Source organism: Emydura macquarii, unplaced genomic scaffold (assembly GCF_026122565.2).
Source record: "Emydura macquarii macquarii isolate MOO-44397 ecotype Brisbane River unplaced genomic scaffold, CSIRO-AGI_Emac_v2 contig_212, whole genome shotgun sequence".
Classification (NCBI taxonomy): Eukaryota; Metazoa; Chordata; order Testudines; family Chelidae; genus Emydura; species Emydura macquarii.
The window spans coordinates 14,133,582-14,150,442 of NW_027130349.1; the positions used below are offsets into that span (position 1 = coordinate 14,133,582).

Sequence of the window (16,861 nt, forward strand, 5' to 3'; positions counted from 1 at the left end):
TATCCTGAATGGATGTCCCCAAGGGGAGGCAGTGTGACCTAGTGAATAGTGCACTGGACTCTGACCCAGGACACCTGAGTTCTAAAAGTCCCGATTTCCTGCTGGGTGACTGCAGACAAGTCATTTAAAAAAGCAGAGGGGAATCTGCGACCCATACTTCCTGGATCCAAGAGACTGGTTTGCCGCCCTCGATCTCAAGGATGCACACTTTCATGTGTCCATCCTCCGCAGCCCCGGGCGCTTCTTCCGCTTCACGGTGGCTGGCTCCCAGTATCAATTTACAGCCCTTCCCTTTGGCCATCTTCCAAGGGTGTTCACCAAATGCATGGTGGTAGCGGCAGCCCACCTGAGGCGAAAGGGTGTGCAAATCTTCCCTTACCTGGTTGATCGGCTGATCAGGGGCAGGTCCGGGTTCCAAGTGCAGGAGAGCGTGACCCTCACTTGCCCCACATGCAGCAGGCTGGGACTGCTAATAAACAAGCAGAAGTCTATTCTAACCCCGGTGCAATGCATAAATTCATTGGGGCCACCCTGGACGCTTCCCAGGCCACAGCCTTTCTATCTCAGCAACGTTCAAGGTCTGGTCTGTATCATCTCCCGGCTACACTGATGCCTCACGACAACATCTAGGCACTGCCTTCAGCTGTTAGGCCACATGGCAGCCTGCACGTACATAGTGAGACTAGCTCTCCTGAGTCTCAGGCCGCTTCAGGCGTGGTTGGCCTCGGTATATGCCAAGCACACACCCACGGAATTGGGTGGTCACAGTTGCCCGCCCGCCCTAGCCTCCCTAGAGTGGTGGAGATCCCCCAGGACAGTGTGGAAGCGTGTTCCATTCAGGGAACTGGTCCCGTCAGTTACCTTAATCTTCCACACCTCGCCTGTGGAATGGGGAGCCCACATCGGGGCCAACCTGAGCACTCAGGGGCTCTGGTCGGAGGAGGACAGGCGCTTGCACATCAACGTGAAGGAGCTGACAGCTATTCACCTAGCGTGCGGGCTGTTCCTCCGATTCCTGGCAGGCAGAGTGGTGGAGGTGCTGACGGGCAACACCGCATCTATGTTTATATAAACAGGCAGGGAGGGCTCCTCGGTTCTCTGTGAGGGAGCTACCCGTCTGTGGGGCTTTGCCATGAGACCCAACTTGGGGGTGAGGAATGATGAAGCGGATCGCCTCAGCAGGACATTTCTACCCTGCCAAGACTGGTCACTGCACCTGGAGGTAGTGACTACGATCTTCCAAAGGTGGGGTGTTCCCCAACTGGATCGATTTGCGTCGGCTTGGAATGCGCAGTGCCAAGGTTCAGTTTGCGCCAGGATAGTGAGACTGGGTCCATTTCAGACGCGTTCCTCAGTGACTGGACTGAGACCCTTAGGTACGCGTTCCTGCCCATTCCACCCCTGCCAAGGTCCTACTGAAAATAAACAGGGACAGGACGGAGGTGATATTCACTGCTCCGGCCCGAGGCGGCACAACCGTCTCTCCCAGGACCACGGTCGTCGGTTGCACCCGGATCTGGACTCCCTGCAGCTCACGGGCTGGAGGCTCTCGGGCTGACAGAGTGGGAGAGAGCCTGCTTGGTGCAGGTCCAGCAAGTCCTGCTGAGCAGCAGGAAACCTTTTACACAGGTCGTGTATCGGGCTAAGTGGAAACGGTTTACCTCTTGGGCGGAGTCCCAGGGCATTCTGCCCAGCCTTTCACCTCTGCAGGCGATCCTGGAGTACCTGCTGTAGCTGAAGCTCCATGGTCTGATGCTGGCCTTGCTGAAGGTTCACCTGGCAGCCATTTCGGACTTCCATCAGCCACTAGAGGAGAGATCCCTGTTCTCCCATCCCATGTTGGTCAGGTTTCACAAGGGGGTGGAGAGGCTTTATCCGCAGGTCCATGACCCGGTGCCTGCCTGGGTCCTCTCTAGACTCACAGGGCCCCCCTCGGAATCCCTGGTTTCATGCCCTCTGCTCATGCTTTCATGGAAGGTAGCTCTCCGGGTGGCCATTACCTCAGGTAGGAGGGTCTCCGAGATTAGGGTCTTGACCTCGGAGCCCCCTTATCCAGTATTCTATAAGGATAAGGTGCAGTTGAGGCCACGCCCAGCCTTCCTGCCCACGTGGGTTCCCAATTTCATTGTAACCAAGATAAATCTCTCCGTGTTTTCCCAAACCGCATGGTTTGGAAGAGGAACGGAGATGGCATTCGCCGGACATGAGACAAGCCCTGGCCTACTACATTGAGGACAAAGCCGCTCCGGAAATCAGCGCAGCTCTTTGTCGCAGTGGCAGACTGGATGAAAGGATCACCTGTCTCCACCCAGTGCATCTCCGCGTGGATCACATCGTGCTGCTATGAGCAGGCGAATGTGCCCCTCCTGGGTATCATCACAGCTCACTCAACCAGAACTCGGGCCTTCTCTGCGGCCTTCCTGGAGAGAGTGCCCCTGCAGAACATCTGCAGAGCTGCCACCTGGTCGTCGGTGCATACCTTCACGTCCCACTACGCCATCGTGCAGCAGGCGAGAGGGGAGGCGGGATTCAGCAGAGCCGTGCTGAGGGCAGCTCACTTGTAACTCCTACCCACTTCTGAGGTATTGCTTGTTAGTCACCTATAGTGGAATGGATATGAGCAATCAGGGTTACTTACTTGTTGTTGTTCGAGATGTGTTGCTCATATCCATTCCACACCCACCCTCCGTCCCCGCTGTCAGAGTTGGGAGAAAGAAAGGACTGAGGGGGCATGGGGCCGCCAGTGCCTCATGTGCCGCGGCATGAGTGCGGCACTCCAGGGGGCACCAAAGCCAGCCCTATGGGTACTGCTAAGGGGAAAAAAGTTCCGGGAACCGTGCATGCTGTAGTGCACTCACCTATATTGGAATGGATATGAGCAACACATCTCGAAGAACAACAGTTACTGGTAAGTAACCCTGTTTTTTCAGAGTTTATGTAAACTAAATTACCCACGGTTATATGTGATTTATATATGGCTACTGAATTTCAATAATTTCCTATTAATAGAAACTTTAATTGAAATTGAGGCCTTAGTAAACTGAGGGTATGTATTGGTATCTGTTGCTAAAAGCAGAAAAGCAAGCAAATTAGTACTCAAAATAAAAACAATGTTACCATGACTGACTAACTTTGCATAAAGATATTACTTTCATCTGCAGCAAAAACTCTTTCTTATTTCATTCAGACTTGCAAGCTCTGAGACACATACCAACTCAACTTTGGATGTTCTTCCAGTTAAAGGACCTCAGGGTCCCCCATTATCTTTAAATACTGATGACCCTGTTCAGAATAAATTGATTTCTCGAGAGACATGGACCATTCAGCCTGAGCACTTAATTTTGACATCTCCTTCTATTAGTGAGTATTTTTTTAAAGTTTGGATAAGTAAAATAACTGGTCTAACTAGTAAATGTTTTTAACTTATTACAGTATTTAAGTTTCGCTTTGGCAATAACTCTATTACAGTTATATTGAATTTCCTCAACAAATAGTTTGAACTATGATTTTGGTTTGTTAATTGAAGTTGCTTTCAAAATACCTTGACTTGCCAGATTTTGTCCTCTAATAGAGATTCTGAGATTAATTAATTTCTAACATACTCTACTGCCAGCAAGAGGAACTGCCAAAATATGAAACATGATAAAAGGGATGCTAAACAGCAAACCGCTTCCTGCTTAATCAATGGAGCTGTCTGTTTTTGATCTGCTGTAATTTTATTCATGTAAAATTTTATAGTTGAACTACAATACACTAAATATTTTTTTCTATTGAACAATAGGTGGAACAGCAGGAACTGGACGTATACAAATTATGAACAACTGTAACAGGTCGTTGAAATTTGAACTCTCTTGGCCAGCTCATTGTCTTACAATAACACCTCAACATGGAGTTATTGAGCCACAGTAAGTCTGTCTTTTCATTGTTCTTTTGCCACTATAAAAGGTAATTGGATTTTTTTCAGGTCGTAGTGTATTTTCTTTCTATTCAGCTTACTTTGACCATTGAATTTGGTAAAACAGCTTGATCTTTCATAAATATACACATCACGTAAGTCCTAATATTTTAGATATATTACTATTATTTTTGGTGTTTGAACAATTAATTGTAATCACAAATTGAAATGGGATATGATTTATCTAAAACTCTTTGAGATCAGTTACTTCATTTCTAACTAAGCAGCCGCATACCACTATACCTATGCCAGTATAACTCCTGTGTGAACACTCTTCTGCAATAAATGAGATTTTATTTCCAGTATAATTGTTTGGTGTAATTATATTGAAGTAAAGTCACTTATTCCAGAAAAGTGTCCACACAGGGAGTTACACCAGCGTAGCTATAGGTATGGTATATTATATCACTATAATTCTGCTGGTCAGTTTTTCAGTGTAGAAAGCCTTTCATGAAGGAGCTGGATTAGGGATTTTATCACTGGGTAGGATTGGGAAAGAGAGGTGCCTACTTGCACACTCTTCCGTACATACTCTACCATCTTTTGTGACTGGCCGAAGCAGTTGGCTGGCCAGCAAAAATGTAGCAGTACAACCCTCACCTCCCCACCAATTTTCTTTATAACTGGTCTCATCAAAATAGTATCCTTGCAGAAAATATAGCTTTTAACTCCAGAATACTTGCATTTTCACTAATTTTGTGAATTGTTGGCATCCCCTATTGATTGAAGCATCCAGCTACATTGGAGAACTTGGTTTTGTTTTTTATTCTGGTGAACCAGTTTTGTTCTAGTTTTTTTTCCGCCCCAAACTCTGCCCCCCAGGTATAAAGAGACAGCAGAGCAGAGACGTTGGGCATATTGACTGCTTGCATAATTCCAGTGTTTGAAAACTGATCAAGTGAAGCACTACTTCCTCCAAAGTGCCAAGCCAATTCTGAAAAAAAAAGGAACTTACTTGACTCCTGACCTACAACAGATCTCCTTTTATGGGTCCTGGTAGCAAACAGTTGAATCTCTTACTATAGTGTTCCTGAGTCATTGGCACAAATAGATATTTTGACCCTAAAAAGGCTACAAGAAATATTGTTAAGGCAGATATCTTAATTCAACCAAATCATATTAGCTGTATCAAAAGTATTTGAGAAACTATCTTAGGCATAGATATTCTACTAGTTATACTTCCACCCTTTCTGTGAGAGCCTGGGACTGGAAGCTGCAATGGCAGGAGACAAGACTGTCCAGAAATATGGTTTTGGAACTACTGAAATATCCAGTGGTTGTCAGCACTGAATCAAAGTTTACTACTCCACTCTGCTTGGAGCCCGCATGAGGAACTATTTAGCTTTCATGAGCAAGGACTAATTCAAGCTGTGAAAAAGGCTTTCTGAGATTTTCACCAAAGAGGAGCAAAAAGAATGTAAAACTGCTCTGAAGGCCAGGACACAATCAGATATCTCGTACAGATATACTCCATATGCTATGGCTGCAGCAGCAGCTTTTTCTAAGACTGATACTCCCAGATGTGGCAGATAGCATTTTAGGGCTTTCCTACAGAGTTTTAATAGAAACTTGAAAATTGGGGTTTTGGGCTAGCCCTAACTGAGAATAGGGGAACTATACCCATCATCCTTTCCGTTTGGTGCATCCTCCAGTCTGATATACCATAGACTGTAGGAAAGAAGCACAGTTTACACACTTTCTCCTTTCCAGCTGAAGCCAGAAGGTGCAAAGATCCCTATCTGCAAGATGCAAAAACTTCCATGTTTGGAATTTAAAAAAAAAAAAAAAAAAAAAAAGTGTACAGGTGGCCTACCTATTTATTTTCTTTTACCTGTCAAAGAAACTAGGGGCCTCTTAATCTGTGAGTGATCTTGGATGCATTATTAACTCATGGGTTACAGTTAATTACATAACTTCTGAGAGAGTACAAATCCAGTGCTGGTAACAAATAAATGTCTGGGCTGGGAAGCAGTGTACCAAAAAGGCATCCAAATCAAAGGAAAGTTTGGCTTCATGCCAAGTGATCAAACTAACCCCTATTTATTTCCTTTTTACCTGACACATGCAAACTGTTTAACTACTTCACTTGTCCTTAGGTATTTTCTTATTTAATTTAGCAACTACTTTTGTCTTCCATGAGCATGCTGAAGGTTGACTGGTCTCTGTTCAGTCCTATGTTATCGTGTAAAACTTGATGCATTTGAAATCCTCAGCATTCACTACAAATTCCTCTCATGGGTTAGTAATCTTTTTCATTAAGCTACTTTTTAGGCCATTAGTACCTGTGAGCTGAAGCAACAAACTGGGGTGGGGGAGGGAAGTGTATTCTCCATGTGTTCTATGGTTTGGAAATTATGGGTCTTATGGAGGTAGATGAAAAGATTCAGGTAGTAGAAAATAATATACTGATGTTAATGGCAGGCAACCGGAGGATAGACAGTGTGTTCATGGAAGAAATTAGAGAAAGATGAACTTGAGGTTCTCAGTGATAGGCAGGAAAATGCACATTTGAGGTGGGTTGGACATGTGATAAGAATGATCAGCACAGAACTCATGGGAGGAAGAGGTCAACAAGAAAGGATGTGGAAGATCAAGGATATGATGGAAAGACTCTGTCAAGAGAAGTTTGAAGAGAAAAGGTCTGGAACTCCAAGACTATGAACCCATGTCACCGACTGGAAGGAGTGGCAAAAAATCATGGGCACCTCCAACTCCCTGTGAATAGGAAAAGGCGTTGACAAGTGAAGTGAAGTACCTTGAGTTGAAGTTTCTTACATAAAAATATAAAAACTGTGGCTGTGACTTCAGTTTTAACTTTCAGACTCACATGACTGATTTGTCTCTATACTAAACACTTCAAACATGAAGTAATGCTACAGATGCATCTGAAATTAATTCGTGAGGGTGAGGTTTGGGGTTCTCATAATGTGCCATCGTGCCAATTTTTTTCTTGGTTCCATGCTTATCCCAACAAGGCTTTGCTCTACAAACTAGATGTCAGAGATCACTAGACCCAGGTTGCAGACTTTAGACTGTCCACCCAGCTCTTAGTTTAACACCAACAAATCTGTCTCCAAGACAGCCATTTAAATATAGCTAGCTGTCTGATTGTATTTCACATTGTTTTTGTATTCTGGTAGGGAAGTAGCTTCAAACTCTTGTCTCATTCTGTACAAGGTTAAGTATCTGTTCAGTTTCCATGCAGGATATTTGTAAAACAGCCACAAGTAATTCTCCACATTCATTAATCTTGCATTTTGGCGTTTGCCTTGAGTCTTTTCTTCTGATATGTGAGAGACTTCTGTATTACAAAATGTAATCAATTTCTTTGGCATCTAGAGAGGAAGGAAGATCAGCTCATCCATTTAATCCTGTTCTGCTTCCTGGACATGGCTGTTTCATTCTCCTGGGAGCCAACCACCAAATGCGGGGGGTGCCTACCTGCAAATGTCATCTGAGTATTTAAGATATGTGAGACTGCTTCCAAAGTCCTTGAGTCATTCTAGGAAGATTTCCATAAGTCTAACTCAAGACCAGCCTGGAATGCTTCAAAGGGTAAATCCTGAAAGCAGTGGCCTGATTAGGCCGTGGCTACTACCAAGTACCAAGACTCTATCAGCACTGCAAGCATTGGAGCAGACCCAGATTTCCCCGTGTAGATTCACCTCCAAAGTATCTGATGCACTCACACTCGAAGTGCAAAGGTTCCTCAGATTCCAGATGCACTTGAAGCCTCAGAACTTTGTCAGTATTACAGAGTTCTGGCGCATCTGATGAGCTGGAGTCCTCCAAAGAAGAGATCAAAACTAAAAGAATTGAAAGGGCGAGTACTTCTGACATATCATCAGTGTCCCTAACTTTTTGTTTTGTAACAATATATTTTAAATGCCAGTGGGCTCATTTTGTACCTTCTCTGTGCATGTTCATTACATAGGAAATTGCATCAGAATATCAGTATGTGTGCCGATTTAGCCAAACTTTGTGTTCTTCTGAGGCTGCCATAAAATCCTCAGTACAGACTTCAAGGTATCCCTCTTGCTCTGCTTCAGGATTGGTGGGAACCTTGAGTGCAGTTGGAATGCTTTTATTTTCACCAAAATCAATGGCAACTACAAGGAAAGGAAGAGGAATGCTGGCTTTTATGTTGACTGGTTTCCAGGGTGCATTATATACTCCGTACCCAGGTCACTTTGCCCCAACGATGCAAACTAAAGCCCATGAGTCCTAAGTCCCATTTTCAACAAGCACACCAAAACTGTTTTTTAGCAGTTTTGGGACATATAACCAGCTTCCTGCTTTCTGCAAGGAGGACGACTTTTACAATTGTTGGCACTTATATTTAAGTGGAGTGTTCATATGCAATTACTGTTGAAACATGCAGGGATCATAACTTTCAATAATACATAGGGTATTAATTTAGTACTAGGAATTAAGTTTACCCACTGCATTAGGCTCTAAAACTTTAATGTAATCTATCTAACTTTAGCTCTTCTTAGATGCAGTGTTCAGAGATTTTGATATGTCATAAGTTATTGTGACTAGAACCATGTCTATACTAGCAGGCTTCCAGTGGCACAGCTGTACTGATGCAGCTGTGCCGTGTTCCGACAGATAAATGATCCCCCAGAGTCCATAATGAATCAATTGGAAATAAATGAGTTTAATTATAAACACAGGAGTAATATAGGTTTAACTAGTTATAAAAGGACATAAAAACAATTAAGCACAAAACATAAACTCATATAAGAAAGTATTAAACAGAACTAGTTATAAAAGGACAAAAACAATTAAGTACAAAACATAAACTCCTATAAGAAAGTATTAAACAGGCAACTAACTACAAAGACCTAAACTAATATTAACCAGACAGTGGTTCCTTGACCAGGAATCAAACCCTGGTCTTCCACATGGTAGACAGGGAGACTTACCACTATGCTACACAGACAACTAGTTGCTTGTAGGAAACAGAAAGGGGTTATGCAGACTTAACTGAAAAGCACAGAGGCAGAAGCAGTTAACTACAGGAGGGAATGCTTTCACATAGAGATTTCACAGACAATGAGTTAATTACAGGGCACAGAAGGGGGGGAGTCACAGGGGCAGCTAACTGCAAAGGGGCAAACGGGGTTTAAAACAGAAACTGCACAGGGGGGGTCACATGGGCAGTTAACTGCAAAGGGGCAAACGGGATTTAAAACAAACTAAAAGAGAGAGAGGGTTAGCAATGGGGGGGGAGGGGTGGCTTCTGCTTCCAGGGCAGGTTTAAAACAGAAACTGAAAAGAGAAGAGGGTTAGCAATGGGGGGGGGGGGTGGCTTCTGCTTCCAGGGCAGGTTTAAAACAGAAACTGAAAGGGAAAGAGGGTTAGCAATGGGGGGGCGGCTTCTGCTTTCAGAGCAGGTTTAAAACAGAAACTGAAAGAGAGAGAAGGTTAGGATCTTACCAGTCCCAGCAGGAAAAGTTGCAACATAACCCCTGAAGCTAAATAGCAACACAGAGCAGGCTTACATGTTCAGAGTCCGGATTCCGGAGGGAGAGGGAAAAAACAGGGCAGCTGGTGTGTCTAGCAGATGGTGAGTTCTCTCCCTGGAGCCTGGGGCGTGCCCCGGCTTTATACTAATCGCTTCAGGTGGACAAGGTTACTCCTGATTGGAGGGGAGACATTTGAATCAGGGCAAACCTTTGGCTGGGAGGTGAGCCGACCGTTAGGGTGGCTGTGCTTTCAGTCAGGTAGACAGCTGCTCCCAGTCACCTGGTCAGTTTCAGGAGGAGCGAGGAAATTGCCTAATAAGGTCAGTTTCAGCAGGAGTGAGCTAATGGCCTAATAAGGTCAGGTCGAGGTTTTACTGATGCACCAGGTGGGTAGGTGGGGGCAAGAGGTGGACATATCAGGTACTGTGTTGCAACATGCCGCTGTAAGATCACTCGTGTAGCTGCTTTTTACCGACAGGAAAGAGCTCTCCCATCAACATAATAAAACCACCTCAACTAGCGGCGGTAGCTATGTCAGTGGGAGAAGCTCTCCTGCTGGCATAGCTTTGTGCACACTACCACTTATGCTGGCAAAACTGTTGCTTGGGTGTGTATTTTCACACCTCTGAGCAGCATAAATTTTGCTGACGTAAGTGGTAGTGTAGACGTGGTCTTAAAAAGAGAATTAATGGTATAGATTTCCAGTTTTGTATGTGAGTATTCTAGTTCTTACTTGCTTTTTTATTCTTTGTTTAGGAACAGTATCTTAATTCTTGTGAGTCCTAATCCATCACTTGCCACAAAGCCTTCAGTATTTCCTTGGAGTGGTCTAATTTATATACATTGTGACAGTGGACAAAAGGTAAAAGTGATTTTCTTAAAGATTCTGTGAGGTCTTAAGATAATTGTTGATTGCCATATTGCTAAAAGTCGGTTTAATTTTGGGACATGAATTCATTAGTTTACCATTCCACTAAACCTACCTTCTACATGGAAGCCTGTTCTATAAGCTTGTAAAGATATTAAAACTATATGGGGATAAAACTATTCAAGTAGGGGTTTATTTAAATATAAAGAGATGTTACTGACAATGGGGAATATTTCATTTAATTGAATAGGTTAAAGATATTGTTTTGGGTTCTTAGTTTGACGGGTTGTCAATCCTTGAAGAAGAATCATGAGGGCAATCTTTAAATTGACAGTTATATCTAAAATTGCCACACACCTGTTAAGCAATCACACATTATATTCATACTTTAATTTAGTATCTCTCTCAGCAAGTGTGACATACTAAAATAGGAAGAGCTAACATAGGTTATTGCTAGACGAGTGGTGAGCACTTGCTCGTCTTGGGCCTGATTCAGCAAAACATATCTAGTTTCTTGGAGTCAGCAGAACTCTAAAAAGCAACAGACTAGGGCTATGGCAAGGAGTCTACAAACACCAGTCTTTTCTGTCTACCCGCTTCTATCCAAATAAGAATTTTTTTCTGGCAATATATTTTGAATTAAGGAATTTAAATACAGAAATATCACTAATGGAACAAAGTTTGCATTCCATTGATTTAGTACGTTTAAAAGCTGCAAGGTATCTTGTGAATCTGTCAAAGATATTCATCAGTCAATACTACACAGTTGAATTAGCTTGAGAGGTTCCTGGAATATCTTCATATAAATATGGAAAAACACATAAGAAAACTTCATGCACTAATACTAATTAGGGATGGAAAAAGACCTGTTGCATTATCCAGTTCATCCTTCTGCCAAATATAGGATGATTCCCTGTGTGGTATGTTTTCTAGTGTTTTTCCAACTTATTTTAACAGTACCAAGTAATGGGGGTTACACGTCCTGTGGGAAAGTATTCCACAATATGATAAGAGTTCACTGTGTTTAGTGTTTACAATACAAAGTTGGTGTGCAACAGATATGAACTCAAACCATTTAAAATTCTGAATAGAATGTTAAAAACTAAAAAAAATCTGATTAATACACTATATCACAATAATTCCATAGAAATATCTTGTATATCCTAATTAAAAGTCCATCACTCATGAAATGAACCAACCTCTTTAAGTATTAACATCTGAAGCTAAGAAAAGTAATCAGAGGTTTGAGAAATTTTTAAAATTGTAGTGGTGAGCTAGGGCTAGCTGATAAATGCCTAAGTAATTATTTTTTAGACTTCCAAAAAAAATTAAACATCCGAGGGTGCCCATCAAATGCTTTGGATGCCTATCTATACTAAACTAAAATATGCAACACAAAAAGTTGAAGTACTTCCTCTTGATTGGAAAGTCACTTATATGAGAAGTCATATACTAACTGAATTGCATTATAGAAATGACGATCTAAATCTCAGATTGAGTAAAATTTTGTGAAATACTTTGACTACGATCTCACTGCCCAATATAGTGTAGACTCTTTTATAATGTATTTGCCCAAAGAGGCAAGGTAAAGTTGCTAAGATTCAACTGATGCAGTGCTGTCTTAAAATCTTCAGATGTTTCAGTGACTTAGCGTTTCTACAAGCTGCAGCAGAGCTTTGTCAGCTTTCACTGCTGTCTTTGAGATCCCTGTGTTCAGCAGTAAAACTTGAAATAATTTGTTAAATATAACCATGCTGCAGCTTGGGAAAACTAGAGGTAACAGCAGAGACAACCACTGGAATTGTTTGCTGCAAAAGTCAAAAATGAAGGCTATTGGAAAGGGTAGTAGCAGAAACTTCACCTTGCAGCAGCCAGTATTCTCCGGGAAGGAAAACAGAATAATGTTCTTCCAGCTGCCAGAGATGGCTTGGTAGGCAGGGCTTCGGATTCTTCCCCTACTAGCTGGAGGCTGATAGGAATTGTAGCAGCTGGAGGTGGGTTGGGTGTTGGCTTCTTGCTTTGGGCACTGCCTTTCGGTGATGGGGCTTCCCATCTTGCACAGTTCTCTGTGGCCAGTAAGCCTAGTCCTTCAGCTATTCAGTGACTAGTAAAATTTCCAAATCAGTATTTGGGTGCATGACTGGGGATGGGAAAGAGAAAAGGACAGAGTGATGGGATAAGATAGAAAAGTACAGTTTTTAGAGATGTTTTGGGAAGAAGAGAGAGGTCAATTATGGGAGAATGGGGGAAGATGAGGAAGTGAGAAAATGGGTTGTGCAGAAATCAACTCAAGAAGCACCATGCTCTGTTGAAGAAAAAAATGGTGTGAAAGCTGGAAAGATATAACAGAAACAATGAATGTAACAAATAGGGGTTTGGTCAAACTGTATTTGGCCATGCAACTAACTTTAACTATATGGGAATTTGTTCATTTGCTTAAACACTATTTTGTGGTGTTTGACCTGCCAAACATGATTAAGCAAATAAGTAACAGATTAATACTTGTGGAATTCAAATATGTTATTTGACCAGCACTTATTATTATGGTAGGCACATTTAAAGTTCATTCCAATTTGAGGTATTACCATTTCCAGATGTATTCTCCATTTTAAGTGTAGAGAATGTCACTGTAATCAGTAGTACCTCTATCCAGAGTATACTTTAAGAATATTCAGAAGTCTGCATAATTTATTTTTAAAAAACTACTGGTAAGAGGAAGAGGCACATCCTCTTTGAGGTGGCATAATGTCACCAATATTTTTCATCTTGCCTATTAAGTTTAGTTCTCAGGCTAGTAGGTGTTGGGTGAATGCTTCCATCCTTGTTTGCAAAACATTCCGTTTACAATGTATACATCATTTTAAACTTAAAAAATGAGACCAGATGTCTTCAAAAATGTTTAAGGGCATCTGAAAGTGTTTTCCCCCTCAAGTGAAAGTGTCATTTCTAGTTTTAGGGGGGAAGAAAATCTGGTAAACTACATATGGAACCACCTGTCTGAAACTACAGGTATTTTGACACTGTGGTGGAATCAGTGGTTTTCTAGTATAAACCACTTTACAGTCAATTCCAATATGTCTTTGTTTTCTGTCTTTCCTCCAAACTATTTTTCTTTAATGGTTTACTTACAGGAGATTTTTTAAACTAAGGATAAACAATAGGACGGCATATTTACCGATGTGGGAAATATACTTTTTAAAATCTAGTTAATTTGATTTATAATAGTATCAGCTCTAGAGAGAGAATGAAAGGATAATGCAACTAAAAAGCTTTCAAAAGTTATGCTATTCTGCTCTTCTGACCATGCTTACTCATGAATTTTCAGTTGAGAGTTTAATACTGGAACACTTAGTCCATAAAGTAGAAGAAACATAATGATTCTGAGAGTGCTTGCATATGTCCATTACACAGTAGGTGTGTGTGCATCAGTGTAGGAGAGTTTTCCCTAGCAGTATCCGTAGGGGCAGCTCCACCATCCTTGTCTCTTTTTGCTCTGTTCTAAGGGTATAAAGGGTGGCATTGTCTCATTCCTACTTCAGTTCTTACCATTTGTGGTCAGTAGTTGGAGTGTCTGGGTTCACAAGTTGTTTAAGAACTAAGTATCTTTCCTAATGGTTTGCTGGTCCTGTGGACATATTTTTATTGTATTTCTTAGAAATCTTTTATTTTTGTTTCGCTTAGAGTTTTTTAGGCTTAGTCAGGCTCCTGGGTCTTGGTGGTTACCAGCAGACCTTAGGTCACAGTCCTTGGGCTTTAAACCTCATTTAATTGCTGATAGCCCATGCCATCAGTGACACTCATTCATGCTTTCTGAAGTGCTTAGACAAGAGGCACATTCAAGACAAGAGTTCCATCTGCAAAGGGCTTTAAAATCAGAGCAGAGAAACAGAGAGAAACTACTCCGGAGTCTCCTCATGGGGGCTGCCTTAAGACTAGCATCTGAGCCCCATCGTTCTTCAGAAAGGGCTTCTTTGAATATTTCTTCCAAAAGCACCCCCCGTACTTTATCTGCCAAGAGAGGTAGGAGTAATCACCGTTACCAGGTCCTTCTGAGAGATCGAGGGGTTCAGAACCGTCTCGCCATCAGAAGAGGAAGTCCGCATTGGGTTCATCAATGTCTCAAAGAATGTACTCCTTTGAAAGCCACTCCAGTACCAATGCTAGAGTATGTCCTTCCTGCTGCTCTCCAGTGCTGTCTTATATGGTCTTTCGTGACCCTGAGCCATTAACTCCAGGGGCCATCAAAACTGTACAGCTACTTGCTGTAGCTCAGACGTTGGATCACTCTTCACTGATCATGGCAGAACCATCGTCTTTCTTGGTACTGACTATGCCAGAAGCCTGTGCTTTGGTGAGAAACCTGTATATCTCAGTGGCAGTCCAGGATGTCCTACTTAATAGCAGGAAACCTTCTACCAAGGCTCCTTACATGAGGAATGAGACAGTTTTCTTTCTAGGCAGCTTCCTAAAACCTGTCACCTTCTTCTACATTCATTTAAGACATTTTAGACTTTCTCTTACACATCAAGCAATCCATTCTGTCCTTCAGCTCTCTTAGAGCTCATTTGGCAACAATTTCAGCATTTCATTTTAAAAACTCAGTGGTAAAACTGTGTTCACTAATCCAGTCATGGCCAGATTATTTAACAGTCTAGCTAAATTATTCCCTCTTGTTTGTGACCTAGTGCCCATTTGGGACTTTAATCTAGTATTGTCTTCTCTTGTGTCCCCCATTTCAAGCTCTTAGCATGTTTTTTGTTTCTGCATCTCTCTGTGAAGGTAGGCTTCCTTATAGCCATCACTTCAGCTACAAGAGAGTGGTAATTGCAGGCACTTGTCACGGATCCACAGTACACTGTTTTTTATATGGACAAAGTTCAGTTCAGACCTCATCCAAAATTTCAGTCAAAGGTGGTTTCCAGTTTACACCTTAACTTCTATACTTAACTGTTTTTCCACAAAGCCACATCTTCACAAGGGTGAAGAAAACTGCATCCCCTAGATGTGCACTGAGTTGTCATTTTACCTGTACAGAACAAACCTTTCAGGGTCTATACCTAGTTATTGTTTCCAATGCAGAATGCATGAATGGACACCCAATTATGATTCAGACTCTCAAAATGGATTACCGGTTGCATCTCTCTTACACTGCAATGATCAGAATGCTTCCTGAAAATTGATAGCACTCACTGCCACGGCATATGCTCCTTGGCAGCATTTGTCGGGCATGTCCCTATTTTGGATATTTGGAGAGCAGTGATGTTGAATTTTGTCAACACATTTATTAGTCACTGTGCTCTTACCACTGCATCAAGAGGTGACACAATGGTGGGAAAAGCAATCTTGAAGGCCTTCTGGTTAGCCTCTGAGACCCTCACTCAACACATTTTGATAAAGAGCTTCACAGTCACCTATAATGTAGTGGACATAACCAAGGACTTGAAGGAAAAAAAAAAGTTTACTCATTGTAAGTTTACTCATGCATTGTATATGTCCATTACATGACCTACTCTCTTTCCCCAATGCATTGGAGTCTACCTTTCACTTTCAATGTAAAGAAACTGAAGGGCGGGGCATGGCAACTACACCCTTTATACCCTCGACACAGAGTACCAAGAGAGAGGGGGACCGAGCCACCTCTACAGATACTGCTAGGGAATACTCTGTAGATTCATGAGATAGACACACACCTGCAGTGTACTAGAGATATGCAACATATCTCTAAGAATAACAGTTCCAAGAAGGTGAGTAACCTTTTTTCTATTAGCTAAAACCATCAATACATAGTTACTGCTTTTGTACCATTGAGGCATGATTTTGAGATGAGGGGCATAAGCAGAGCCTATTGTTGGGATGTGTGTGGCTCAAGTAAATAAGAACTAGCCATTTTGATTGACCTATAATATAGCATTGTTTTTTTCTCCACCTCCCCTCCAAATTTGTGTAAAAGCTCATTAAAGTTCAGATTCAAGAAGACATTACCCAAGATATATCTTCAACGGGCTTAACATCTAAAAAGCTTGATGTCCTTACACCAGCATCTGAGTCTATCATTCATATGATAAAACCACTTCCAAAGCTACCCTCAACAAAAGTTGAAATAAGGAACAGAACTATTGTTTTTCCTGAAACAGGATCTGGGGAAAGCTCAGGTAATCTCAATTATTTCACAAAATTACCACTTCTGCTAATGTCAGATGTTCAGTATTAAGTTTGCTACATTGTGAGAATTAAAATAACTTTATCATTTTTATTCCTTTAGTGACTAGCATGACTAGCTAAACTCACTCTTTCGATGTAATTTCTTGTAACAGTAGTTCTTGTGGCAGCTTTGTCTGCAGATCTCTTAACTTTTTTTAACACGATACAACCACATACATTTCTGGCAGATTGTGTTCAAATATCACAATGTTGAGAAGGTTCATAGCTAATGTTTCTCTTAGAGGGCATTGTTGGTAATGAAGTAGATCTGTGAATCCTCAGTCTGTTTCTGTAAGTACAAGAATGCTCAAAATCACCAAAACTACTGTATTAAATTGCCTCACTACTCAGTATCTTCTGAAGTTT

General features: G+C 41.9%; 1 protein-coding gene across 1 annotated transcript in view; it reads left to right on the forward strand.

Annotated features, from left to right (window-relative positions):
• The window catches only part of CEP192 (centrosomal protein 192), a 211,473-nt gene that overhangs the window by 167,742 nt on the left and 26,870 nt on the right, over window positions 1–16,861 (forward strand). The window contains exons 44-47 of the mRNA XM_067546060.1: window positions 3,188–3,360; window positions 3,782–3,905; window positions 10,183–10,288; window positions 16,245–16,446. Of these exons, the coding sequence (XP_067402161.1) occupies window positions 3,188–3,360; window positions 3,782–3,905; window positions 10,183–10,288; window positions 16,245–16,446 (605 nt within the window). The remainder of the gene's footprint in view (window positions 1–3,187; window positions 3,361–3,781; window positions 3,906–10,182; window positions 10,289–16,244; window positions 16,447–16,861) is intronic.